The sequence below is a fragment of the Nerophis ophidion genome, linkage group LG09 (genome assembly GCF_033978795.1).
Source record: "Nerophis ophidion isolate RoL-2023_Sa linkage group LG09, RoL_Noph_v1.0, whole genome shotgun sequence".
Lineage (NCBI taxonomy): Eukaryota > Metazoa > Chordata > Actinopteri > Syngnathiformes > Syngnathidae > Nerophis > Nerophis ophidion.
In genome coordinates, this window is record NC_084619.1 from 32,416,566 (window position 1) to 32,443,200 (window position 26,635).

General features: G+C 40.3%; 2 protein-coding genes across 12 annotated transcripts in view; one reads left to right on the top strand and one right to left on the bottom strand.

Moving 5' to 3' along the window:
* Positions 1-241: 241 nt before the first annotated feature.
* Positions 242-15,799, top strand: LOC133559770 (zinc finger protein 518A). The gene is made up of 3 exons (XM_061911837.1): positions 242-344; positions 4,346-6,376; positions 14,033-15,799. The coding sequence occupies exons 1-3, from the start codon at positions 242-244 to the stop codon at positions 14,656-14,658; spliced, it is 2,760 nt and encodes a 919-aa protein (XP_061767821.1). The 3' UTR covers positions 14,659-15,799.
* blnk (B cell linker) overlaps positions 14,787-26,635 on the bottom strand; it is a 76,898-nt gene continuing 65,049 nt past the window's right edge. For 6 of the 11 annotated variants that reach the window (XM_061910866.1, XM_061910864.1, XM_061910862.1 and 3 more), the window contains 6 exons: positions 22,737-22,815; positions 22,639-22,667; positions 22,531-22,556; positions 22,354-22,458; positions 22,126-22,281; positions 14,787-16,024 (listed from right to left, as the gene is read on the bottom strand). In XM_061910866.1, coding sequence (XP_061766850.1) covers positions 15,908-16,024; positions 22,126-22,281; positions 22,354-22,458; positions 22,531-22,556; positions 22,639-22,667; positions 22,737-22,815 — 512 coding nt within the window. In that variant the 3' untranslated portion in view covers positions 14,787-15,907. Of the gene's footprint in view, positions 16,025-22,125; positions 22,282-22,353; positions 22,459-22,512; positions 22,557-22,638; positions 22,668-22,736; positions 22,816-26,635 lie in introns of all 11 variants that reach the window. The other 5 variants (XM_061910872.1, XM_061910865.1, XM_061910869.1 and 2 more) reach the window with 5 other exon arrangements.

A 26,635-nucleotide genomic window follows, 5' to 3' on the forward strand; every position in this document is an offset into this window, starting at 1 on the left:
CCAATATTTTTGATAACTGTGGGGAGACTGGCCGGTAATTTGTGGAGTGGTCTCCAGATTTGAAGACTTTTGAGAGTTTCAATTGTGAAGGAAATTGTCCAAGTTGAAAAGATAAATTGTCAACAATATATAAATGTGTATGTTGATTAAAGATGGATTTGGGATCGGCTTCTGGTTATTGTATTTAATAATTAAATGTGTCCATTTCCGTTTTAATTATCTTCTTTATCCACTTGGTGGCATGAGGCTAAAGGCTAAAGGGGCTCAGACTGAGACTGTAATCCCCGGATGGAAGCATCATGGCGGCCACTCGCTGAGCTGTCAAGCTCTCCACAAAAGAAAAGGTAAAAACCGAGACAACTACATCAAAAACGAACGCTCTGATTATTATTTGCATATTGTGGTAGCTTTGTGCAAAGCATTACCGCGACGCCGAGTTAAAATGTGGATTCATCGTAACTTTGTCGTTACGCTTCATATTCCTCAAGTTTGTTAGCGATTGGTGCGTCACGTTATTTTAAATCATCAAAGCGCTTCTTCTCCTGCCGTTTTCGCCGTTAGCTCGATAGCAAAGGCGCATTTGTTTTGCATTTGAACGAAATGTAAACCGTAAGTCGTTACTGGAGGGGGTTTTGTCGTCACTTGCCAATTCCCTTAGCGTCTGCCGTTTACACTTTGTTGTGGTTAAGTTCAACTACAATGGCCGCCCCACTCTCCCGTCAGGCTGCTCCGATATGTCTACTTTAGCAACTTCTTTTGCTTGCATTTGTAATCTCTGACTTCTATTTAGTGCTCCGTAGTGTTCCGGCTGTCGCCTGCAGCCACCGTAGCGGGCAAGCAATATTCAAATTCAAAAGTGTAACTGCAGTGTCATAACACTTAGTCGTTGAGAGGAGTGCTGCAGTTTTACATCTGGGAAATAGTTTGAAATCCACGCAGAGCAAGTGGAACTGGAGCCAGCAACAGGTGGGCATGGCGGAGGAATAGGGGGGTTCTGAAAGTGTAGCCACCCCCTCTCTTGTTGTGGGAATACTGAGAATTAATAGTGCCTGACTCACAATACGAAGGCCCTGAGTAGTCCTGGGTTCAATCCCGGGCTCGAGATCTTTATGTGTGGAGTTTGTATGTTCTCCCCGTGACTGGGTGGGTTCCCTCCGGGTACTCCGGCTTCCTCCCACTTCCAAAACACATGCACCTGGGAATAAATTATCCAAAACACATGCACCTGGGGATAAGTTGATTGGCAACATTAAATTAGCCCTAGTGTGTGAATGTGAGTGTGAATGTTGTCTGTCTATCTGTGTTGGCCCTGCGATGAGGTGGCAACTTGTCCAGGGTGTACACCGCCTTCCGCCTGATTGCAGCTGAGATAGGCTCCAGCACCCCCCGGGACCCCGAAGGAAATGAGCGGTAGAAAATGGATGGATGGAAATATGAAAGCTAGGATGTCTAAGCATCCAGTTGTCAGCCCAAAACACGTTATTGTTTTACTTTGCTCAACTGTTGTGTGAATGCTAGGAGTCGAAGATTCCCATACATTTGGTTATTTGTCCATGTTGTACAGGTGTGCACCGTATGAAAAGTTCAAGTACCACTGATTGTCACACAAACACTTGGTGTGGTGAAATTATCCTCTGCAGCCAGGAATCATTTTGTTGATTTTTATTTATTTTTTCATTTTATTTTTATTGACATCCAGCGTCAGACATTTCTATCCATTACATCATATTCACATATAGCTATTTTCTGCCCTAAATGTCAAAGTATTTTTTTTGTTTATAATCAGATCATATCACCCACCTCCCACCCAAAAAAGAAACAGCAAAACAAACAAAAAAAATTAAACAAATTATATACATTTTGGTGATTTTAACCACAAATTCCAACACTTGATGCTGAGTGGTTAGCAAGGAGGTAATGGGTCCCATTTTTATAGTCTTTGGTAGGACTCGGCCGGGGTTTGAACTCACGACCTACCAATCTCAAGGCGAACACAAAAGTTTTCCCATAAATGAATTTACTTGTGGTAATGATGATATTGGATTAGATATATGTAGTTATTTTTTTTAGACACTTAAAGCTCTTTACAGTGAGCACTAAGAACCCATTATTTATCCACTCAACTTTCACAAATGGGGGTCGTAAGCTACTTTGTAGCAACAGTGGCCCCGGGGGTAGACGTGACGGACACGTGGCTGCCAATTTGCGCCTACAGCCTTTCTGACCATCACCAAACATTAATACACCAGTGTGAGCGGCATTGTGAGCGAGGTGGGTGCCCAAGGACACAATAGACTGGGATGGCGGAAGCTGGTACCTGTAACCCTCATGCCTGATACCCCTCAAGTTTCTGAAAGGTCGCTTTACCATCTGAGCCACACGGCTCATGCAGTGATGGTGGTGGCCTGACATGGATAAGTTTGGAACCCCAGAAATATATTTGGACCGATATGTTAGCATGTGCTTACTAACATGACCAAGAAGATGACTACTGAAGTGGAACTGCACTTTTTGTTTTAATTTGTGCACAATCTTTATGACGGACAAGAACACACTTTATATTTTTTTTGCATTGGCAACGCTAAATTGGCCCTAGTCTGTGAATGTTGTCTGTCTGTCTGTGTTGGCCCTGCGTTGAGGTGGCGACTTGTCCAGGGTGTTCTCCGCCTTCTGCCCAAATGCAGCTGAGATAGGCCCCAGCACCGCCCGCGACTCCGAAAGGGCTAAGCAGTAGAAAATGGATGGATGGGCATTCTAAATAATAATCGGCTCGTTTTAAGTGGATAGCTATGCTGCTAATGGAAACAATCCATTCTGCCGCTAAAGCACTGCAAAATGCATCCATAAACCGCCAACAATACTTTATTTATCTTCCGTGACCTGTATGATAATCAGGCTGTAGCGACATTGTTATTGTAAAAGTGAACACAGGGGGACTGTTTTTCTAGCCTTAAGCTAGCTTCTGTTTCAGCAACTGAATGGTTTTGGAATTTGTAATGCACAACGGGGCGGTTTAGTTCGGTTGGTAGAGCGGCCGGACTTTGGAGTTTGTAATGCACTACGGGGCGGTTTAGCTCGGTTGGTAGAGCGGCCGTGCCAGCAACTTGAGGGTTGCAGGTTCGATCCCAGCTTCCGCCACCCTAGTCACTGCCATTGTGTCCTAGGGCAAGACACTTTACCCACCTGCTCCCAGTGCCACGCACACTGGTTTAAATGTAAAAATTAGACAGTGGGTTTCACTTTGTAAAGCGCTTTGAGTCACTAGAGAAAAAGCGCTATATAAATATACTTCACTTCACAACACAAAATGATAGGACACAAATATGTACTGATTGAAAAAAATGAAAAATGTTGCTACAGTATACGTAAAGTATTAGCCCACATTTCATGTTTTGTTTGTAAACAGGTAGCTCGACAGTGTATGTAGTATTAACAAGAATGATGTGCTGCATGTTTCATAATCAATGATGGACTGTTGTCCGTTTGGTCAAGATGGCCGGGGATGTTTCCAGTTGATTTTGGGTAAGCTCCAAGCTCCACGTTTACACCGTCAAGTCATTTGTTAAAAAATTGTCATCTTCGTCGTCTATTTCAAAGTCTGCCATGATTAGAACACACGTTTGTTGACGGAAGTGGAAACACACATTTGTTGATGTAGAAGTAGAAAGTGTGTTGCTATGTGCACTGAAATAGGTTACAATAATGCTTAAAATGACCAAAATGTGGTAGATATTGTAAAAAATGCATATTATTATGACATGTCTGTTACTATTTTGTATGTATACTTGCATTATGTATATGAAACGATGGAGGGTTTTGAGGTTGTTTCAAAGGGCTCTGAAGGCAACTTTGTGGACTCAAATTTACTGCATCTTACAAGCATTTTTTTATTCATAGAATCTTAAATATGTATGTTCTTATCCCTCATAATGATTGTAAAAGATAGGCAACATTCCAAAATAAGTGCAGTTCCCTTTTAAGTCAAAAATATTTATCCACACGCTCATTAGGCTGTTGTGACAAGGTCTCGTGTCACAAGATCTGGCGAGATTATAACGTGATGATATTTTTCCCTTAGAGAAAAAATATGCCTCTGTTTTGAATGCTCCCGCATAACTTATGTCCTTACATGAACAGCAAGGTCTGCTTTGCAGATTGAGAAAGTTATTCCTGTCTTTGTCGAGTTTACGTTACCGGTTATTATCCACATATGATTTTGACGGACACACATTTTTTAAAAATTAGAAATCTCAAATAACTAAAAGTAATTTATGTTTTTTATCTATATAATTGCAATTTCATTCTGTATTTCTTTTAAAATGTTAATTTTGTGTTTCATTTGCAGAAACCTCAAAACCAATGGATTTGGTGGATATTTGCCCACCAAGCCCTGCTTCTAATAAAAAGAAGTGTGCACGCAAAAGGAATAAGGTTTGGCGTAAACGGTGCCACCGTAGGAAGCGTGCAGTTCAGCTCCCAACTATGCAACGTGAAGTTCAAAATGGACCAAAGAAGACACCAGAAAAATGTGTGCATAGCACAGAGCCTTTGTCAAAAAAGCCCACCCAAGGTGCACCACAAAGTGAATGCTGGACAAACAATAATATCAATGCACTCAGGTTTACGTGCACACAATGCAAGAACAACCTGGAATATATTCCCAAAGACTTAGTGAGGCACTATGAGGAAAACCACAGAGGGAGCTCACCTGTTTTTTCTTGTCACATGTGCCCTTTTAATACACAAAAGTTCTCCTACCTTCAGGTTCATCTGTTAAGCCACAAGGACACTTTTTCTAGCTGCTGCATTTGTAATGACACCGTGAAGCGTACGTGGTCTGAAATGAGTGCACACTTCACTACATGTCATTGCCAAAATGGCAAATATTCATGTGAAAAGTGTCCGAGATTCTCGACTAGTGATGTGACTGGATTTTTAGAACATATGTGCATAAGACATTTTGGCCATCAAAGACTAAATGAGGTTGATATGCACAAGAAGGATAATAATCAGTTGGGGTCCATAACCGCTAATAAAACTTTATGTTGTCCACACTGCAGCTATGAATCATCTCAGAAGTGGATGCTTGCTAAGCACATTAATGCCAACCACCGCCATAATGGTACCCAAAGAAAGAAGGTCCATTCCATAGCAAAAAAATCAAATGAACCACAAATGAAGCCTAGGTTAACAAGAAGCACAGTAAGGGAAATGTGCTGGTTAACACAGGACTGCCTTTCTCTGCCTGGGAGAGACTTCCTGGATAAATATTGCCATTTGTCTGACCCTCAAACTACACTCGAGGAGACCCAGCAATTTTTAATGAAATCTGTTGCTGTAGAAAAGGGTGACCAGAAATGGACCGACGCTCTCAAATCGGTTCTGTCTAATGTCCCTCAAGACATTAGCATCAGTTCCAAATCAGAGAATGGCATCATGTCAGATTCATCCGATCTCACTGTCCTCACGGTCCAGAACAAGATAACTGTGGCTCAGAATGGCGCTACCTATGCTAAAAGGCTGAAAATGATGGAAGAAACGGAAAAAGAATGTAATTTCCCCGAAAGTGCTGCTACTGATGTTTGTCAGATTGGAGGTCAAGTAATTCTGAATGAGGAGCCACGTTCCTTACAGACTGAAACTAAACTAACTAAAGACACATTCATTTCGACCCACAGTGACTCATCTGAGTTCATCCAGATTCTGGAAAACCGAGAGAATCAAGAAAAGACTGACTTTGATAACGGGGGCAATCCGGATAAACAACCCCATTTAGAAGGGATCTGTGGATCTGATGAGCCAATCGTCATTAATGAGAGCAAAGAGAAGAAATCCATGTGTAAAGACAATCCAAAAAATACAAGAAGGAAGCAAAGACGGAAAATAAAGTGCAGATCTAAAAAGGTAGTTAAAGGAACTTCGGGAGTAGCCTTAAAGATTGTGTTGAAGAAGAATCCTGTAAAAGATAGGCAGTGGGTGTCACAAAGCCCATCAGACATTAATTTTTCGATGAATGACCAGTACGCCAAACTAAATCCTGATGCATCAGTAAAGGATGCGACACATCAGCATGACCCCACTGAAGCCCTTATATTAGCACATGGACTGCCTTCAAGTTGTGCTGCTAAGACTGTTAAGCATGACATTTCGTTCTTGCCGGACAATGCAAAGAAATTGCGACACTTGTTGCAAACAGATCTTGACAAGAGTGAGCAGCCAGATTTACCAGAGACTTCAGTTGAGGTCTGTCCTGAAAGCTTGCAGCTCCCTTCCTCCAGTGGTGCTCCAGACTGTTGTGTGTCAGCTGATAATGGAGCCACTCACAGCAGCTGCAGCCAGTCTTCCCCTCCTTCCCAACCTGCCATTACACCGCATGGTAAGCTTGCAAATTACAGTTCCTATAGATATATAAAAAGGCGCGTCTCATCATTCATACAGAATTAATGGGTAAACCAGATTTTGCATTTAACTAATGTATACTTAGACACTTCATAGTTACAACCTGAAACACTCATACTCACGCTCAGTACACATAAACGAGAGCAAGTGATAGAACAGCTAACATCTATTAACTAAATGACAAAATACACTCAGTCAGTTATACAAATTATACGTGAGCCCTAACACAATTAAAAACTTTATCTGCATATTGAATACAATGTGCTAATGTGACACTGGTTTGTTCATAAACTATATTATTTACAATCTATAGTATTAAAAATTGCCTGGTTAAAGGACTAAAACAAGTGTCCAAGCGTTAGTGTCAGGCTGAACGATTTTAAAGAAAGATTGAATTTCAATATGTCTGGCAGACATTGCAATTTTTATTCGATTCCTAAAATTTGTTCTCAGTGCTTCACTTTTTCCACATTTTGTCATGCTAGAGCCTTATTCCAAAATAGAATATATACATTTTTGTCCTCAAAATTCTACAGACAATACCGTCATAATGACAATGTGAAAAGCTTTCTTAAAACAATTGGCACACTAATAAAAACAAAATAATCACACCCATCCATCCATCCATCTATCCATTTTCTACCGCTTATTCCCTTTTGGGGTCGTGGGGCACACCGTGCAGATATATTTATTTTTTTAAACCCAGCAGCAAAACAAAAAAAACATACTGTGGGGACAGGCCCTTGAACTCGTCTCTTGAGGTAACTGTAGGTAACTAAGAATGCGTACCAAATTTGGTTCTTTTATGGGCATCGACCAAATTCTGGCTGTATAATCGATACCTTTGTTGCTTGTGATTTCATCTCCAGTTGGAGGCTAAAAGTGTTCGTAATAACGCTGTTACTTTTACTAGAAACGAGTAATCTAGGTATGTGTAGGTCCGTCACAACGCCGATAGCATGACGTAACGTGGCACGCTACTTTTGATGTGGTTTTATATCAACAACAAAACGGCATCATAAAGCCAGCAAGTTCAATGCAGGAAATAACTTGTCACTAATGAAAGCAACGAGCAGCATCACACTAAAATTAACTTGATATCGAATAGGAAGAGGTAACATCACACTGACACATCAGACAACAACATACGCACATGTACACAAAGGGTATATTGAACAACAAATCAATGATTGAAGTGAAAAAAAACCTGCCATACAAAATATACTGTTTGACAAGAAGATATGACAGCAATTGAAACACATTCCATATTTTATTGAGCAGAGGTATCACAAACCGGAGAAAAGATTTAAAATAGCTGGCATCAAAGCCGACAAAGTGCTCTGCTAAAGACTAAAGCTAAAAAAAAAAAGCTCAGTTGAAACCCTCGATGACCTCACTAGGTCACAGTCCCGGCCTTTATAAAAGCACAGATTCCGCACACTGTGCTGTCATCCATCCATTAATTTCCTACCGCTTATTCCCTTTGGGGTCGCGGGGGGCGCTGGAACCTAACTCAGCTACAATCGGGTGGAAGGCGGAGTACACCTTGGACAAATCGCCAACTCATCACAGGGCGAACACAGATAAACAGACAACATTCACACTCACATTCACACACTACGGCCAATTTAGTGTTGCCAATCAACTTATCCCCAGGTGCATGTCTTTGGAGGTGGGAGGAAGCCGTCATATTAAACATATCTTAAATGCATATGTAGGTTATTTAAATAAAAAAAGGAATAATTAAGTAGTAATTTATAATTTTTTTAAAGAGTAATTCAGGGTTTCCTGCAGTGCTTTGTTGTTAAGGCAACTGCCTTAAAAACAAAGAGCCACCTCCTAAACCAAAGTCATAACAAGCTGCTCCGCTTAGTTCTGCCTCTGCCTCTGTCAGAATACTACTGTCAGTCTACTAATAAAGGCTCAATCAATCAAAGTATGTCTCTGCAGCACCCAGCATTGTGCCACCCACAGAACCGTCTGATTGGTTACACGCAGAGCGGTAACAGCCAATCAGTAGTGCTTATTCAGAGCTTATGTAACAGCCAATCAGCAGTGCGTATTCAGAGTGCATGCAGTCAGTGCTCAGGGCACAGGCAGAGGAGAGACATCTGGTGAGCAGATAGGTGTTAAGCAGGTGAGCATAAGGCTCACCTCTCCCTAAATTATAATAAACACCTCCCAGTCAATTACCAGTAACATCACTATGAGCCCGTTGTCGTTCTAGAAACATAAACGGCAGCTCAGCTCGCTCGTAGTCCTTGAGGTAAAGGCTATTTAGCTTTTAGCGTTATGTTAGCTCACTGTGCGTGTGTGTGCGTGTAATGGAGAGTTTCTGTATCTGTAATAGTTTATATAATAACGTTACTGCATCATAAAACCTACATGAACTTCATGGTGTTCACGGATGAATAGTCTCTCCTGTTGCTATTTTTTTTAAAAAAATTTTCCAGCTAGTTACATTAATCATTAGTAATGTAGCAGCCTAGTTTTGAATGGCAGTGTCCCTGCTATCACATGTTGATAAAAAATATAACATTTACATAATACAAATCAACTACAGGCTTCCCAAATGCTGTAATAAATTAAGCATGATGAGTTGAGCATATGTCAGCATGTGGCCCCCACTTTTAACTCTTTTTCAAACGCCTATTGCAAATGCTTACTTACATTAAGTCATTAATTTGACTTTTTAAGTCATTATTTTAGTATATCAGGTAACTAGGACTGTTTTGTTATTACTTAACGGAAAAATATTGACATATATATCATATATTGCCATTCAGCAAATGGAGCGGAAAACACAACCAAACATTGTAGGGTTCCTTACGTGACGAAGCCGGCCTCCTTCACCGCAGTCTGTAGTCTATTGCCCCCCAGGCTGTAGTGGCAGCGACGAGGTGGAGATGTGACGGCGACAGGCCGAGTTACACCGATCCTTACACCTGGACCCCTTGCGCTGGAGAGTCACCACATTAACTAACACATTTTCTGGGGGAAACACTGTAATTCCATTAGTAATTCAATTACTTTTTTGGTAAAGTAACCATAATTTATTACTTTTTAAAAGTAATTTTCAGAACACTGGACACTAAACACTGGCTCAAGCAGCACTCAGACTAAGCCAAACTGCCTCCAGGTAATGTTTCAATTTTGAATGCCAACAAAGTAAGTATGCCTGCTAGAAAAAGGTTGAACATGATGTAAGGCTTCACTTTCCCAAAATGTGGAGCAGTTTATTACTGATTGCTTATCGTGTCCTGTCCACGAGTAATATGCCGCTTTTGATTGGTGAATTTGGACAGCATGAATGTCTATTACCATAGAAATAAACAAACTTTTAGTTCATATTTATTTGACTAGATTGTTGGTAAATAAAATGCTAAGTGGATTAAGCGAAATCCACAAGATAGATCCATAACTTCAGAACAAAGATTGACTCTAAGTGCTGGGTCGGTTGGGCTGGTATGCAAAATGGAAGTCTGCGTGTACCGGGTGCAGAGGAGCTACTGCCCAAAGCTGCCAAAGCCAAGGTGCAAGCCCTACCTCGGTCGTATCGCCTACACCGACACAACTCAGGTTGTGGAATTACACAAATGTCCAGATTTTCAAGTAACACCAAATTTATTTAAAAAAAATTCCAGTTTAATGTCTTTGAATTGATAACATAAGGTTGTGTATGATTAGATTAAAACGATTGTGTTCAGTTTACTCTCTTCCAATTTCTAACGTCCTGAGAAGCCGTGTCCCCTGCAGTGAATACAGTATATTCGTATCGGTTAAGAGAAAGTTGATTTTCAGAAAGTTACAGGGCTTCTCACAGTAACATTTTTTCAAAGAAAAAATATAAAAGGAACACCACTCGCCAGATTATGTTACTATTGGTTCAACAGAACATACTGTATATATTTTTAAATATCTTCATTTTTCACTATTACCAATTCAATTTGGGCCTGAGATTTACCGGCGGAAGCCTCTGAGATTGCAATTTAATCTGGAAACAATAAATCGTTCAGCCTTACTATATAGTGTATGAGATGTAAAAATGCTAAGCATATGCATGCCAACCACCGCCAGAATGGTACCCATTTTTGTTAGTGCTCCGTTGCAAAGGGTCAGAAAACTGGACTGAAAGACAACCAAAGCAATTTTTCCAAAAATAAATAATGAAAATCCAGTCCAAACACTCAACAATTTTAAAGCAAAACAAATTTTTTAGACAATAATTATAGTTTTACTTGCATAAGACAATGTAATATACATATTCTATAAAAAAATAAAATAAAAAATAACATAAATTACATAACTGTAACTTTTTTATTGGATACTATCCATCCATCCATTTTCTACCGCTGGAGCCTATCTCAGCTGCATTTGGGCGGAAGGCGGGATACTTATTGAAGACTAATTGTTGGCAAATATGTTCGTTGAGTGGCTAGGAAGGAGAGGATTTTCTTGAAATTTTCAACAATTCAATAGTGCAGCCCGCCAAAGCTTTTCGTTTGGCCCACCAAACATCACCAAAAAGGCTCGATGAAACCATTGAAACAAGGGTTGATTATGTATGCAGTTGTCACGCGAACCTGAGGGGGCCAACCTCGAGGCATACTATATGTGCCACAGTGAAACAGCAGTGGGTTGAGTAGAAGACTACTAATTCAACTGTGGAAAAAATAAATACCAAAAATCTGACTTTTAACAATGACTGGAAAACAAAGTATGATTGTTCTGCTCCAAGCAAGTGCTTGAGTCATTTTTTTCTGGCGGAAGTTTTAAGCGACAAGCAGCAACAATGGTAGAAATCTCTGTGTGTAAGCTTCATCACAGTACTTGGCCAAACATTTATAAGTAGATATAATTTGTGCATAAATATATTTAGTTTTGTTTTAAAATTACTGACTTTGTTATGTCTTTTGTATTTGTGGTAGTGTTTTTTGGTCTGAGAGTAACGATCAATCCTCGTTTAATACATCTAGTCCTACATTTGACCAGTGGAGGGCAACAATGACAAGTTGCATACAATGTTTAGTGCGTGAGTGTTGTGTAATGTAATGTGTTAACATTTATAGTTGTGTGAATAAACAGTAAATCTTATTTATGTGAAATGCACAATAGACATTATACTTTTGTTGTGTTTTTTAATGTTTATATTTTGAGTCTTACAAACCTAAATGAAGGAAGAAGTGTAAAGAAATTCAACTAAGGAAAGAAAATGATTCAAAAGAAGAAACATCAATCTTCAAAAAAACCTGGAGCTTTTTATTCTTCCCGCTATTAACTAGCTACACATGCTGGAAACAAGTAGTGAGGGCAGAATTATTAATTTATTGACAGTGTAGTTTGAAAGCTGATAAGTTTACTATGCAATTCAGTAAACACAGTCTCAAAAAAAAATTTAACCCACGGAGGCCCTTTCTGACGAAACATCCACATTTCAATGTTCGGCCCCTGAGCCCTTGGGCTCTTGAAACTGTGGCCCTCTTCCTTATGTTGTTGAATAGCCCTGCAATAGTGTTTCTCACCTTTATCGTTGACGCTAGCATTTTATCCTAGAATACACACCCACTGTGTGTGCACATTTTTATTTACATTAAGTGATGCAATCACACGCATGTCGCAGACCACATTTTGCAACACATGTCACACTGTGACGCAGCAATCTCACAGCAATATGCTACAACTCGCAACTTTTTTGGCCCCACCCCACGGTGGATGATTTTGAGGTTGTGCTAAAAAAAAAAAGCACCAACGTGTGGGATTCTGTGTTTGCGAACTTAAAAATCGCATAGTGACACACAAGCAGAAAGTGCGCATGCACGTCAGCAGCTAAGAGGAATTTTTGTATTTCTTTCCCTGATTAAAAAGGGTTGCGTGGGGACTCCGGCTTTCTTCCGTAGGCTGATTGTCAACAGTAAATTGGCACTAGTGTGTGAATGCGAGTGTAAATTTTGTCTGTCAGTCTGTGTTGGCCCTGCAATGAGGTGGCGACTTGTCCAGGAGTGGACCCTGTCTTCCGCTCAAGTGCAGCTGGGTAGGCTCCAGCGCCCCCGCAAAGTGAAAAGCGCAAAAAAATGGATGAATAGATATTATACATGTTTTATACCAAATAATATATTGCGACAATTGCCGGTCAATTCTGAATTAAATTGTCACTCCAACAATCGGAATCAAAGTGAATGATTTGTTGTAACACTGATTTCCTATAGGGTTGCACAATATAGACGATAGAGCTTTTAATCCTATCGTCATATCGACATAATGCATGTTGAGGACGCATTGTGTCCCCAACAAATTTGACAGCGATGATCAAACGACTGTGTCCTCAAAGCAATATTGTGTCCTAACTAGCAGCTAATGTTTTTCCACAGTGCAGCTTCTAAATGACTGATCCTTGCCTACGTGGCAGAAAATAAACTGTTTCTTACATCTACCGTTATCACTGTAGTACTAAATAACAAGGAATAGGGAAAAATGCTACACTACACACAGGGCGGTATAGCTCGGTTGGTAGAGCAACTTGTTCGATCCCCGCTTCCTCCATCCTACTCGCTGCCGTTGTGTCCTTGGGCAAGACACTTTACCCACCTGCTCCCAATGCCACCCACACTGGTTTAAATGTAACTTAGATATTGGGTTTCACTATGTAAAGCGCTTTGAGTCACTAGAGAAAAAGCGCTATATAAATATAATTCACTTCACTTCACACTGTATATAATACAAAAAAGCAAAGCTAGCGGCTAAACTAGACCTCTTGAATGTAAACATGGGTATGTTGATCGATAGAAAAACATTAAAAATACCAATTATAGTGTCAGTATATTATCGATACTAGAGTCATTTGATTAATATTATGGGTTTTTATTTTCAAACTCATTAAATAAGAGCCTAAAGTTGTGTTAGCTTTTTTTCGTTACTTTACACTTTTGGCTTTACTATACTATTTGTATGTAATAAAAGGGAATCCGGAAATCATTTAGATATTAAACTGTTCAGGATCATTAAATGATTACAGTTTTGATCAAAACTGTAATCCGTAATCAATATTGATTTAAGTGCAAACATCTATATGACCAATATTGCCCCTCTAGTATCACCCAAAACTAATAAGTATCCAAACAACAGAAGAAAAAGTGCTTAATACATTCAAACAGAAGTGTAGATGTAACAATTTACAACAGAAAGTTACCAGATATTAACAGTAAATTAAAAAGTGGATCAATTATACTTAAAATTAAAGAATACTACTGGAACTGTTGCAATATGTTACCACATACTTCAGCTGCTAAATTAGGAGCCTTTGTAACCAGTTTTATAATTTACTTGCCAAATGTTATATTTATCATTACTGTAAGAGGCTGCCATATATGTTGTGATTTATAGATTTTGGACCATATTGCCCATATCTAGTTGCTTAGTAACCAATCTTTTGCAAGAGCACCACTGTTACATTTGTCATGTTTTTCAGGTGCGTGGTGAGGTTTTTTTTCACTCTTGAATAGAGAAGGCAAATTGAGCAGATGCAGATCTTAAAAAAGTTTATTTTATTTTTTTAACTAGCATTACATGATTAAGAAGTTATTTTCTTGATGTAACATTTATTTTCTGTTTCTCAATGGCTGTTCTCAAATTTTAGGTATGCTGAACTCTGGATCAGAGTCTATAGAACAGAGTGGCCATAGTAGAGAAGTGCCTCCAGACTCTTGCACAAATCTTCTCAGCAATGGAGCGGAGAAAGCCATCCAATTGGAACCATGGCCAGCCTTTGTACCCTACCGGCAGCCTGTACCAAAAAGCCTGGAAAGGAATCTGAAATTGGTCGCCATAAGCCCCTCACAGCTGATACGGTGTCCAGTGAGAGACCAGCCTGTGGTGGTGCTCAATCACCCAGACGCAGACATCCCGGAGGTGGCCAGGATCATGCAGGTGGTCAACCGGTACAAAGGTGACGTGCAAAAAGTCATCCTGTCTCGTGCCACTCTGAACGCTCTCTCTGACACAAATAATTGTACGAACACTCATACCCAACCACCCTGGCATGGGGAGAACCTAATCCGGGAAAGGTTCATTCTAAAACTGAGACTGCGGCGACTCAGTAGAAAGAAGTACGAGGTGTTAGATCCAGTTTCTCCCAGCAGGGATGTCGTGAAAAAATTCAGTTGCTGGTTTTGCGGCAGAGTGTTTGACAAGCAAGAGGTGTGGATGGTTCACCGCCAGCGACACTTGATGGACTGGAAAAGGCCAAACTGTGAAAACGTTTGAATGTGGCGCACACTGGAAAACAAAAGATGACTTTGCAATCACAAAAACAATGACAATCAGCTTCTCAAGTCTTAAGTCTCAGATCCTGGACTTTCTCAGGGTAACATTTACCTTTTTGGAGTAGCTCCATTTAAAGTCTTTGTTGATGAGTTGGTGAAGTCACAAGAATGTGATATTTCAGTTGGTTCTTTGTACCCTTTGTTCTTGTCTATGCAAATGCTTATTTTAATACACTGTCACCTTTTTAGAAAACACTGTCCATGTTTATAAATAACTACACAAAAATTTGAGTTAATGTACGGGTAGGTGATACATTGTGGTATCTAAGATATTTATGTTTTTGAAATAAGATATACCACATATAGCAAAACCTTGTGTTGTAAAAAAAAAACTAAACAAAAATGACAATAAGCTGTTTTATTCAACATTTATTTATGCTTCTTGCAGATACTTTCTATGCATTTATTTGAATTTCTTTTTGGGCCAATGGAATATTTCTTGTAAAATTGTGTAAACTCCAAATAATATGTGAGTCTCATATCATCTGTGACTGATATACTTTCATGCATTTATTTAACAGTGGATATTCCTACATTTTTTTTACATAGTGATGGTTTGTCATAACCGTGAATGATAAGATAATTTTTTATGAAATCTGGCATAGACTGGAGGTGGCGGTTTTCAAAGAGTTTACTATAATTTAACTTGAAAATGATCATCTAGTTTTGTTTATTTTACTTGCACTATGAAAGAAGGACTTTCTATTTCCTGTACCTCCACGCATTAATCCCATGTGGACGACAATCTCGATTGGTGGCCTCCTGTGACAAAACATTTCCGAAATCAGCCATAGGCTGTCTGTATTGACTGCAGGAATGTGTGTGTGTGTGTTGTGTGTGTTTGTGTGTGTCATTCAGGGACCATCCCTGTCTGTAACTCGCTGTAAATATTCTTGCTCCTCTAATTTAGACAGCATATTTCTAATTGAACATAGTCCTACTAGTGGTACTGTACTGTACTCAAAGTGCCTTCCTATTTGTTATTGTTATGCAACCAATCTGTTTGAGCATTATTTGTAGATGACAGGATTAATGAAATTGTGTAATCCTGATAACAAGATTAAAGATGTGGATTTACAGAGGATATTTGTTTTATTTTAGGTACAACACATTTTTTAAAAGTTGATGTAAAGTAGTACTATGTCCATGTGGCTGCTGATTGAACATTCAAGTGGAGCCAGAAGTGTTCGCTAAGGCCTCATAGGAAAACAAAGCCTGGTAGCATCCTTGCTGTTACTTTTGCTGTCAATCAATATCAGAAGGTTGGTCCTGTGGGTCTGGATGATGTGAGAAACACTGCGGAAATACTAAAAAGGGAATAATCAGTTATGTCACACAGAACAAGACCGCACAGGCAAAGACATACAAGTTGTCAGATATAAGGGGTTCACAAATGCTGTTGTGACGCTGAGCTCCGCCTGCAGGGTTTTGTGTCAACCCCATATCACCTCGACTGCATCTCTCCAAAAAGTATGAAAAGTCAAGAGACTGCTGCCCTAAAGTGTGTGCAATCCTGTGTACCTATTGTGCTGTGTTGTGTCAATGTTGGGCAAATGCATTATAAACCCTTAAAGGTAACTTTCTGGACTCATGCACATCATCCACTCTCCTTATGTGAGACAAGAAAACACAAATTTCCATTTGTAATGTGTTCTAAATAGTAAACAAACAAACAAAAAAAAAAAAACAACTGTTAGTGTGCGGCGGCTAAGAATGCAGGTAAACTTCCAAAAACTGCCAACAGTGCTCCATTTATATGCCTTTTTCTGCATAGTAAAAAGCTAAAGTACCACTAGGCGTGGTGAAATTACCCTCTGCATTTGACCCATCCCCTTTTTCCACTTCCTGGGAGGTGAGGGGAGCATTGAGCAGCAGTTGTGGCAGTGCTCGGGAATCATTTTGTTGATTTAACCCCTAATACCAACCTTTGATGCTGAGTGTCAATCAGGGAGGTAGTGAGTCCCACTTTTACAGTCTTTGGTATGACTCGGCTTGGGTTCGAACTCACAATCTACCAATATCAGGGCGGACACTCTAACCACATGGCCACTGGGCAGGCAACCGAGTTACAGCAACTTTGATTTTGTAAGGGCTATTCAACTTGGCTCCGACGGCATATCCGGCCCGCTAAAACTTTTGATTGTGCCTGCCAAACATCACCCATCACCCAAATAGTATCGATGAACCATTCAAACTAGGGTTTCTCGTGTATAAAGTACTCCCGCCACACCGCAAGGGGCAACAGTGAGTCATATGAGCCACAATGAAGCAGTAGTGGGGTGAGTAGAAAAAGACTACTGATAAAATTACACTATCGAGTCTGGGGAAAAAATAAATTGCGAAAATTGGACTTTTAAGATGAACTGGATAACAAAGTATGAATGTTAAAGTTGGCTTCACGGTGGCAGAGGGGTTAGTGCGTCTGCCTCACAATACGAAGTTCCTGCAGTCCTGGGTTCAAATCCAGGCTCGGGATCTTTCTGTGTGGAGTTTGCATGTTCTCCCCGTGAATGCGTGGGTTCCCTCCGGGTACTCCGGCTTCCTCCCACTTCCAAAGACATGCACCTGGGGATAGGTTGATTGGCAACACTAAATTGGCCCTAGTGTGTGAATGTGAGTGTGAATGTTGTCTGTCTATCTGTGTTGGCCCTGCGATGAGGTGGCGACTTGTCCAGGGTGTACCCCGCCTTCCGCCCGATTGTAGCTGAGATAGGCGCCAGCGCCCCCCGCCACCCCAAAAGGGAATAAGCGGTAGAAAATGGATGGATGGAATGTTAAAGTTAAATACAAATGATTGTCACACACACACTAGATGTGGCGAAATTATGCTCTGCATTTGACCCATCAGGTGAGGAGAGCAGTAGGCAGCAGCGGTGGCCGCGCTCGGGAATCATTTTGGTGATTTAACCCCCAATTCCAACCCTTGATGCTGAGTGCCAAGCAGGGAGGTAATGGTTTGCCCCAAGCCAGAGCCGAGTCATTTTTTTCTGTTGGCCTTCATCAGCGACAGACACACTGTTCCAGACAAGCAGCAACAATGGTAAAAATCCACATGTGATATGGAACTTGGTCAGATCTTTGTCGGTAAAATATTGTGCAAAGATAGTTTGTTTTGTACTGAGATTGTGGACTTTGTGATGTATTTTGTATTTGTGCTCGTGTCTGAACAATTCTCTGGCGATCAGCATTCATCACCGTTTTGGGAGCACCATTTTGCGTTTTATTCAGCTTGTTGAAAAGGATGTGCAAACTGACACAGTTCCACACCCGGTTGTGAGAGAGGATAAAGACACACGATGGACAGAAACCGCCGTCCTACGTGTACTTTTTAACATATTTGGAGGGTCAAAAATTAAATATTAGACGTATCATCTATTCAGCAACATTCTTTTACAATTTCATAGCTGCTATATGATTCAAAGTACCAGTAGAATGAAAAAATAAGTTCCCTTTATATAGAAGCTAGTATCATATATATCTGATTTATAAAACAAAAAGACTTACAAATTTTGCGAGTAAATAGATATGATTTAAATAGTATCAATTTCACAGTGATATCCGAGCCATTTTGAGCGATAATGAGCAAGCCAGTCACGTGATCCGTGAAGTAGAAGTGAGAACTACAGATCCCTTCATCAACAACAACAAAGCAAATCATGCAGGCTTTGCGAAAGAAAACAAAGATTACTTTGGGAAAAATTGTGGTCCAGAACCTTATTTTGTTGATCCTGAATATAAGAAGGGGGAGCTACAACTATTAAGTGCTCCGCTAAACAGATCCAGCTTTAGTAAAACACTAAGCATCATGTAGCATTATTGCAAAGTGCTAAACAAGAAATACAAAATACGAACATGATAAAACAATCGCTTACTGTACAATGTCTGCTCTCACTGCGATGACGACTGGTAGGATGTTCATATCTTTCTGTTTAGATGAATAATTAATCATGATACACGCGGAAAAGTTGCTGCCTGCTGTTTGTTTCCATCTCCGGAAATAAATTGAATGTCACAGATGAACAACTTCTAGACTCAAGGCTAAATCTTCCTATTATCTAGATAAGAGGCATGATTTTTAATGTAGAATAACTTTGATGAGCCGAGACGCGATGCTGCAGCAGCAACAGGACACTGGCAGGCTCACTGTACAGCAGCATAAGGTACTAGGAGTTAGCTCTCTGTTATCAATGCGGCGTTAAAAAACATTTGTCTGTGCATTTTCTACGCCTCCTAGTGCAGCCTCCCTCACATGCACCTTCAAAAGTGGTGTCAATGAAAACACAGCAATGGTAGGAGGATGATAACATGAATGTGCAGTAAATGAGTGTCTCCATGATGATGCCCTGTATTGGAATTGGGGGTTAAATCACCATGAATGATTCCCGGGCGCGGCACCGCTGCTGCCCACTGCTCCCCTCACCACCCAGGGGGTGATCAAGGGTAATGGGTCAAATGCAGAGAATAATTTCGCCACATCTAGTATGTGTGTGACAATCATTGGTACTTTAACTTTTAACTTTATAGTATACACAAAATCCTCTTTTAAATAAGGCGGTCTGCACCACTTTTGCATTTGCACTGTCTTAGTAGATCACTGGTAACATGTTCACTTTTAGTACACGCTTTTTATAGGTTGGGAACGCTGTCTAGTGTGTGGTATTAAGATCTTAGTCAATCAGGTCCATAGTGTAATGTTATTTGTTATGTGTGTGTGTGCATTCGTGTGTGTGCCACTTTAAGAGGCGGTGCTGTTGTGTGTGACATGTGCGAGAGCTGCTGAGTTGAACAGTGTTGCGTCAGAGTTTGAGTGCCTTGTAGAGATGGGCGGATAGGCAATTATATCATCCGCATCCGCATCACCAAAGTCGTCATCTACCCGAACCAACATTTTATCAGGACCGTACCAGCCCGCCAACCGCCCGCTGAAATACATCAGAGGTTGTCCGCCTTTACCACTCGCAGAGCTATTTGAACCGGTTTCACAGAGTAATGATGACAATTGGAGCCGCTAACGTTCCCGCGACTATCCAATAGCGTTCATCCTGATGACAAGAATATGGGCGTGCTGTGTAACCATTGCCTTAGACACCTTCAACAACATGTACGAACCGATTGTTGGTCCGGCAACATGTTGTGTCCAGCTTCCGCAAGTACACGTTCAAGATTGAAAGGCATAGTGGGTGATACAGAGTACACTGATGAACTTTAACACTTACTAATATGCGCCCTGCTGTGAAGCCACACCCAACAAGAGTGACAAACACATTTCGGGAGAACATCCTCACAGTAACACAACATAAACACAACACAACAAATACCCATAATCCTTTGTATCCATGAAAAGTCCTGAATATATTTTACACCCCCACGCCCCCAACCCCGCCCAACTTACCGACACAAGGGGGTGGCGGGGTTTGCTGCTAGCGGGGTGTATAAAATAGTAAGGATGTGTCATGAATACAAAGAATTATGGGTATTTGTTGTGTTGTGTTACTGTGAGGATGTTCTCCCGAAATGTGTTTGTCGTTCTTAATTGGTGTGGCTTCACAGCGTGGCGCATATTACTAAGAGTGTTAAAATTGTTTATATCACAACCATTAGTGTACTCTGTGTCACCCAGTATGCCTTGCAGTTGTGTGTGTATTGCCGCGGAAGCCACACACAACATGATGCTGGACTGACAAGCAGATCGTACATGTTGTAGTAGGTGACAAAGCCAATGGCTTCATAGCACGCCCTAATACTTTTTAACTGGGTGACTGCCGGCTGTCATTCAGGAGAATAATAGCGTCTCTTATTGTCTTCTTCGCTATAAGAGACGGGTCTTAAATGGCACTTTGAATGGCAAAGGATACCAATCACAGAACCATGCATATCAAATATTTCCAGATGGTTAAACCGCCTCCCGCCCGAATCTAATTAAAATCTATTTTTTCGTCATGTCAACCGCCCGACCCGCGGTTTATCCGCGGACTCCGCAGATGAGACCGCAAACCGCGCATCTCTAGTGCCTTGAGTGTCTGAGCGTGAGTTGTAGCTAACAGCAGCTCTTGTATACAGTATGTGTGTTTATGCTCACTTGGTGTTTGGGCTCGGGATGTTTCTGTGTGGAGTTTACATGTTCTCCCCATGACTGCGTGGGTTCCCTCCGGGTACTCCGGCTTCCTCCCACCTCCAAAGACATGCACCTGGGGATAAATTGATTGGCAACACTAAATTGGCCCTAGTGTGTGAATGTGAGTGTAAATGTTGTCTGTCTATCTGTGTTGGCCCTGCGATGAGGTGGCGACTTGTCCAGGGTGTGGCCTTCCGCCCGAATGCAGCAGAGATAGGCTCCAGCGACCCCCCGCGACAAAAATGGAGAAGCGGTAAGAAATGGATGGATGGATGGATGGATGTTATTTGTTACCGCTTGTTAATAAATGTTCTGAAAGTACACCTCCGACTGTGTGTCTCCTCCTCCACTGCGGGGAATTGCAATACTTACAGCATAAAACATAAAACACAGAAAAAGAAAAGACGTGTTGTTGTCTCACATAATGATTGTGATTGAAGGGTAAAATTCCTAAAAAAGTGCAGTTCCCCATTAAGTTTTTACAAAATGTTTTAATGAGGTCACAGTAATTGTGCTCATTAGAAAGATGTATATATATTTATTTTGCAGTGGTACCTTAGATTTCAGAGCCCCCCCCCCACTTTTTGTATGACTTGGCGAATATTTTCACTGGACGTTTACCCAATTTTTTGTATACAGCGTTGTTTCGGTTACAGTATGGGCACAAGACCACACAAAAAACTTGTCTGTATCGGATTTCTATTCTCAAACAAAACATCCCACACTTTGGTGAGTCTGTGCTGTTCTTACTGAGTCTGGAAAAAAAATCCAGGAATTCACATTGTAGGAATTTTAAATAATTTATTTGTAAATCATGTTGGAAAATAAGTATTTGGTCAACCATTCAAAGCTCTCACTATTTGGTATAAACTCAACTCGTCGTGTTTGGAGGAAGAATAATGTTTTTTCACATTCTGTCTCTCACAGTTGAAGTGTACCTATAATGAAAATTACAAACCTCTGTCATCATTTTAAGTGGGAGAACTTGCACAATCCATGGCTGACTAAATACTTTTTTGCCCCACTATATACCGTATTTGCATATTATCCTCCCTTTATTGTGGGCTTCATGTTAATCAGCATACATTCTGCATATTCATAAAAACAGACACGCTATCTAATCCTCTGTGCACCAGTTTAGTAAATTAGCTTTGCGTCTGCTATCAAGCTTGCAGGTGTTCTAGTACATGCAAACTTTTAGTGGATCAGGTCCTTAGTGTCTAGTGAGTTTCAGAGTCCATGCTCACATGTGACTAACACTGCTTTATCGCAATAAGTACATAAAAATTGTACCTTTTCTCCTTTTTTCTCATTGCCCAGTGCATACTTCTGACTCGTGCGTATGAAGCGAATTGGAATGTTGTACACTCGGCTCTTATAAAACACCACCAACGTGTATGGCTGGTGTGCATTTTGTCCAGAACTCATCCTCACCATGAAGGCCCCATCCTGGAACACAACCCAGCACATGGTCAAAGAAAATGTGGATGACTATGTAATAGGAGTTGGCAAGAGTCTCACTTTATTTGCGTGTAGCAACAGTTGGTCAGCAGTCTTGCGGTCACATTCCCCAGCAAACCACGGCTTGGCATGAATGTCCGTGTCCTGGAGTGAAGCAAAGAAAAGCTTAAACCCAACAATCAATCAGTAACATCAATTTAAGATCAGCATTTTAATAACCATTTCTTGTTCTGTTACCTCACTTTCAACATAATCTGTTTGTCCTGCAGGTAGAAAGAAAAAACATGAAAAGCTAATGTCTCCTCTTTTTATACTGCTGAGTTTACAAATACACCCACTACTTACCGTGAAGAGTAACGTGTGGAAGAGGACTCCTGGAAGAAAGAGTGATTGAACGGAGAGGAATCAATGGTTTAGTGCTCCTAATGCAGGATTCGTCTTACTTTGATTGTTTGCGATCCATAGTTAGAGACTTTGTAGGAGGAGGTTTGCGGCCTGTGTTAATCCTTGGCAGCGTTCGACCTGAAACAATCAGCATAGCTGTTATTATAAAGAAAATGTTGATACATTGCACTATAAATACTTGTTTTTTAGTACACAACACTATCAAATGTTTTGTATGGATCTGAAGCACAGAAATCAGGATCAGATGACTTCACATCCACAAACATACATCATTTTAGGTCACAATAAATTAGTCATTTGCGTCCTCAGGAAATGCAATTAATAATGCACGATACGATTAACTGTGAAATACTTATTTTATTAAGCAAAGTGTGCTGCACAGCAACCTAATTGTATATTGGATGAATACCATATAAAAGATTAATTTGAACAACCTTGAACATTGGAAAAATAGCATTTGTTGACTCCTCTGCTTTTTAAAATTCTAAAACTCACTCACCATGAATAATAGTCTTCTAAATACTTAAAAATATCATTCAGTGTTTATTTAAATAGCCCTAAATCACAAGTGTCTCAAAGGGCTGCACCAGCCACAACGACATCCTTGGTTCAGATCCCACATCAGGGCAAGGAAAAACTTACAACCCAGTGGGATGTCAATGAGAATGTCTATGAGAAACCTTGGAGAGACCCACATCTGCGGTCTAATATCTAATATCTAATTGAATCTAATATCACCCACATCTTCGATCTAATATCCACATCACAGGTAACATATTACACTATGGACCTCTACATAAATATATATGTTCATATTTAATTGTTATTATTTATTTATTTATTATACATTTTAATTTTTACCATAATATAAATTAAATACTTCAGAATTGATTTATATATATATATATATATATATGTATGTGCACATATATATATATATGTATGTGCACATATATATATATATATATATATATATATATATATATATATATATGTATATATATATATATATTCTTAGTTATCATTATCATTTGTATTGTTATCATTCTATTGTTACTTTTTTAATATAATTTATTTTAATTATCATCCATCCATCCATCCATCTTCTTCCGCTTATTCGAGGTCGGGTCACGGGGGCAGCAACCTAAGCAGGGAAGCCCAGACTTCCCTCTCCCCAGCCACTTCGTCTAGCTCTTCCCGGGGGATCCCGAGGCGTTCCCAGGCCAGCCAGGAGACATAGTCTTCCCAATGTGTCCTGGGTCTTCCACGTGGCCTCCTACCGGATGGACTTGCCCTAAACACCTCCCTAGGGAGGCGTTCGGGTGGCATCCTGACCAGATGCCCGAACCACCTCATCTGGCTTTAATTATCATTATTTTTAAAATTGTATTTATATAGTAAAATTACAGGCAAAATGGGTTCTATTTCCGGCCTTGGGGTCTCTCCGTGCATAGTTTGCATGTTCTCCCCATGACTGCGTGGGTTCCTTCCAGGTACTCGGGCTTCCTCCCACCTTTAAGGACATGCACCTGGGGATAAGTTGATTGGCAACACTAAAATGGATGGAGTCATTTTTCTTTTATTTTGTCCTGTCCAGCTACTCAGGCAAATCATATAGTTGATGTAGATGCCCATCTCGGCTGTACAAATTTACTTTACAAAGGAGAAGTGTGGGATACTTCTCTTGTTTCCTTATTTGTATTTGACTTTATTAAACAGATCTATAACATTATTATTAACAACAACAGAACAGCATCAGCGAATAGGATATGTAAAAATATGATCGTAAAAGTGATAGCAGAGAAGCAGTTAGTGAAATAAATATTAATAACACAGCAATGACAAAGAGCATTATTACACTACAAATGGAGCAATACAAATACCAAGAGAAATAACACTATTGATAATGAATAATACCAATCATTACCTCTATTATCTACAATACAATTGTTTCAAATGCAACAATACATGTATGTAATGATAACTTTAAATACAAAGGAAAGAAGATAAATGGAGGGGAAGAAAGAGAAGCGAACTGTATTAACCTTGTAGATTGTTATAGATACAATGGGTTAAGCTTTGTCAGTGTGCCATGAGTTACCCAGATTCCCATAGGGGAACAACATTAATATATGTTTGATGAAACTTGATTATATGCATGAGTGTATGTATGTATATGTTCTTGCATATGTACAGTATGTGTATATGTATGTTTGTAAAGTGAATGAAAATTTAGTATGTGTATATGTAGCATACTCCCGGATTTTCCAGGAGACTCCCGAAATTCAGCGCCTCTCCCGAAAATCTCCCGTGACAAATATTCTCCCGAAAATCTCCCTAAATTCAGGCGGCGCTGGAGGCCACGCCCCCTCCAGCTCCATGAGAACCTGACTTGGCGGCAAGGCGTAGTGGGTAAAGCGGCCGTGCCAGAAACCTAAGGGTTGCAGGTTCGCTCCCCACCTATTGACATCCAAGTCGCTGCCGTTGTGTCCTTGGGCAGGACACTTCACCCTTGCAACTGGTGACGCTCACACTGGTGAATGAATGATGAATGAATGATAGGTGGTGGTCGGAGGGGCCGTAGGCAAAAACTGGCAGCCACGCTTCCGTCAGTCTACCCCAGGGCAGCTGTGGCTACAGATGTAGCTTACCGCCACCAGGTGTAAATAAATGATGGGTTCCCACTTCTCTGTGAGCCCTTTGAGTATCTACAGTAATAATAGAAAAGCGCGATATAAATCTAATCCATTATTATTATTATTACCCAGCAATGTTTTGACCCTCTTAAACAGGACAATACTGCCATCTACTGTACATAGAATAGAATAGAATGTAAATATATTCTAAATATATTCTACATTTAAGTGCAGTCAAGGAACATGCATTAGGGAGTCTGTTCTGAAGCCCACAGTAAAGAGACGTAACTTCATCACGTCGCCTGGTTATTGACTCAAACCCAATATATTACACCGTCGATGAGCAAAATGAAGAAATACGCTTGCAAGTTCCAGAACGATTGGAAACAAGAATTTCAGTTTATCCAGGAGAATTCGAAGGGGAAGGGGTATGTTGCCTGTAAATTTTGTAGAACACTCTTCTCCATTGAACACGGCGGCCGAACTGATATACTCAGCCATGAACGGTTAGCGAAGCACAAAGCGTCCGCAGCGCAGCATCGTTCACAACCCAGTATTATGGGTCACCTCGCAAAATGGAGACCCGATGGTATGACTTATGCTGAGACAAAGATGGCTATGCTGATAGCTGGAAGCAACATCTCGTTCTAATTTGCGGATGTCTACAACAAATCCGTTAAGGATATGTTCCCGGATTTGGAGATCGCTCGCCAATACGCAAATGGCAGAACAAAGGTTACTCAAATCGTGAAAGTTAAGTGTTGTTTTTTTTTTTAGTAACCAGCAAGCACAGTACAGTTAGTAGAACAATTGTGTTTTTATCACTGTGTATTTGATAGGTGCCGTCGGAAATTCAACTATTTCTTTTATTTATATATATATATAATAAAATTAATATATATAGCTAAAATTCACTGAAAGTCAAGTATTTCATATATATATATATATATATATATATATATATATATATATATATATATATATATATATATATATATATATATATATATATGAAATACTTGAGTTTGTGAGTTATACTCCTCCCCTCTTAACCACGCCCCCCACCCCAACCGTGCCTCCGCCCCACCCCTGACCCCAAATCGGAGGTCTCAAGGTTGGCAAGTATGCATGTAGGTCTCAATTAGACCTAGATTTGGAGGGGGCGTGACCTAGATAGCCCCAACCACGCCCCCCCCCCCACCTCCCGATATCGGAAGTCTCAAGGTTGGCAAGTATGATATGTATGTTTTTACAGTGAATGTATATGTACAGTATGTGTATATGTATGTTTGTACAGTGAA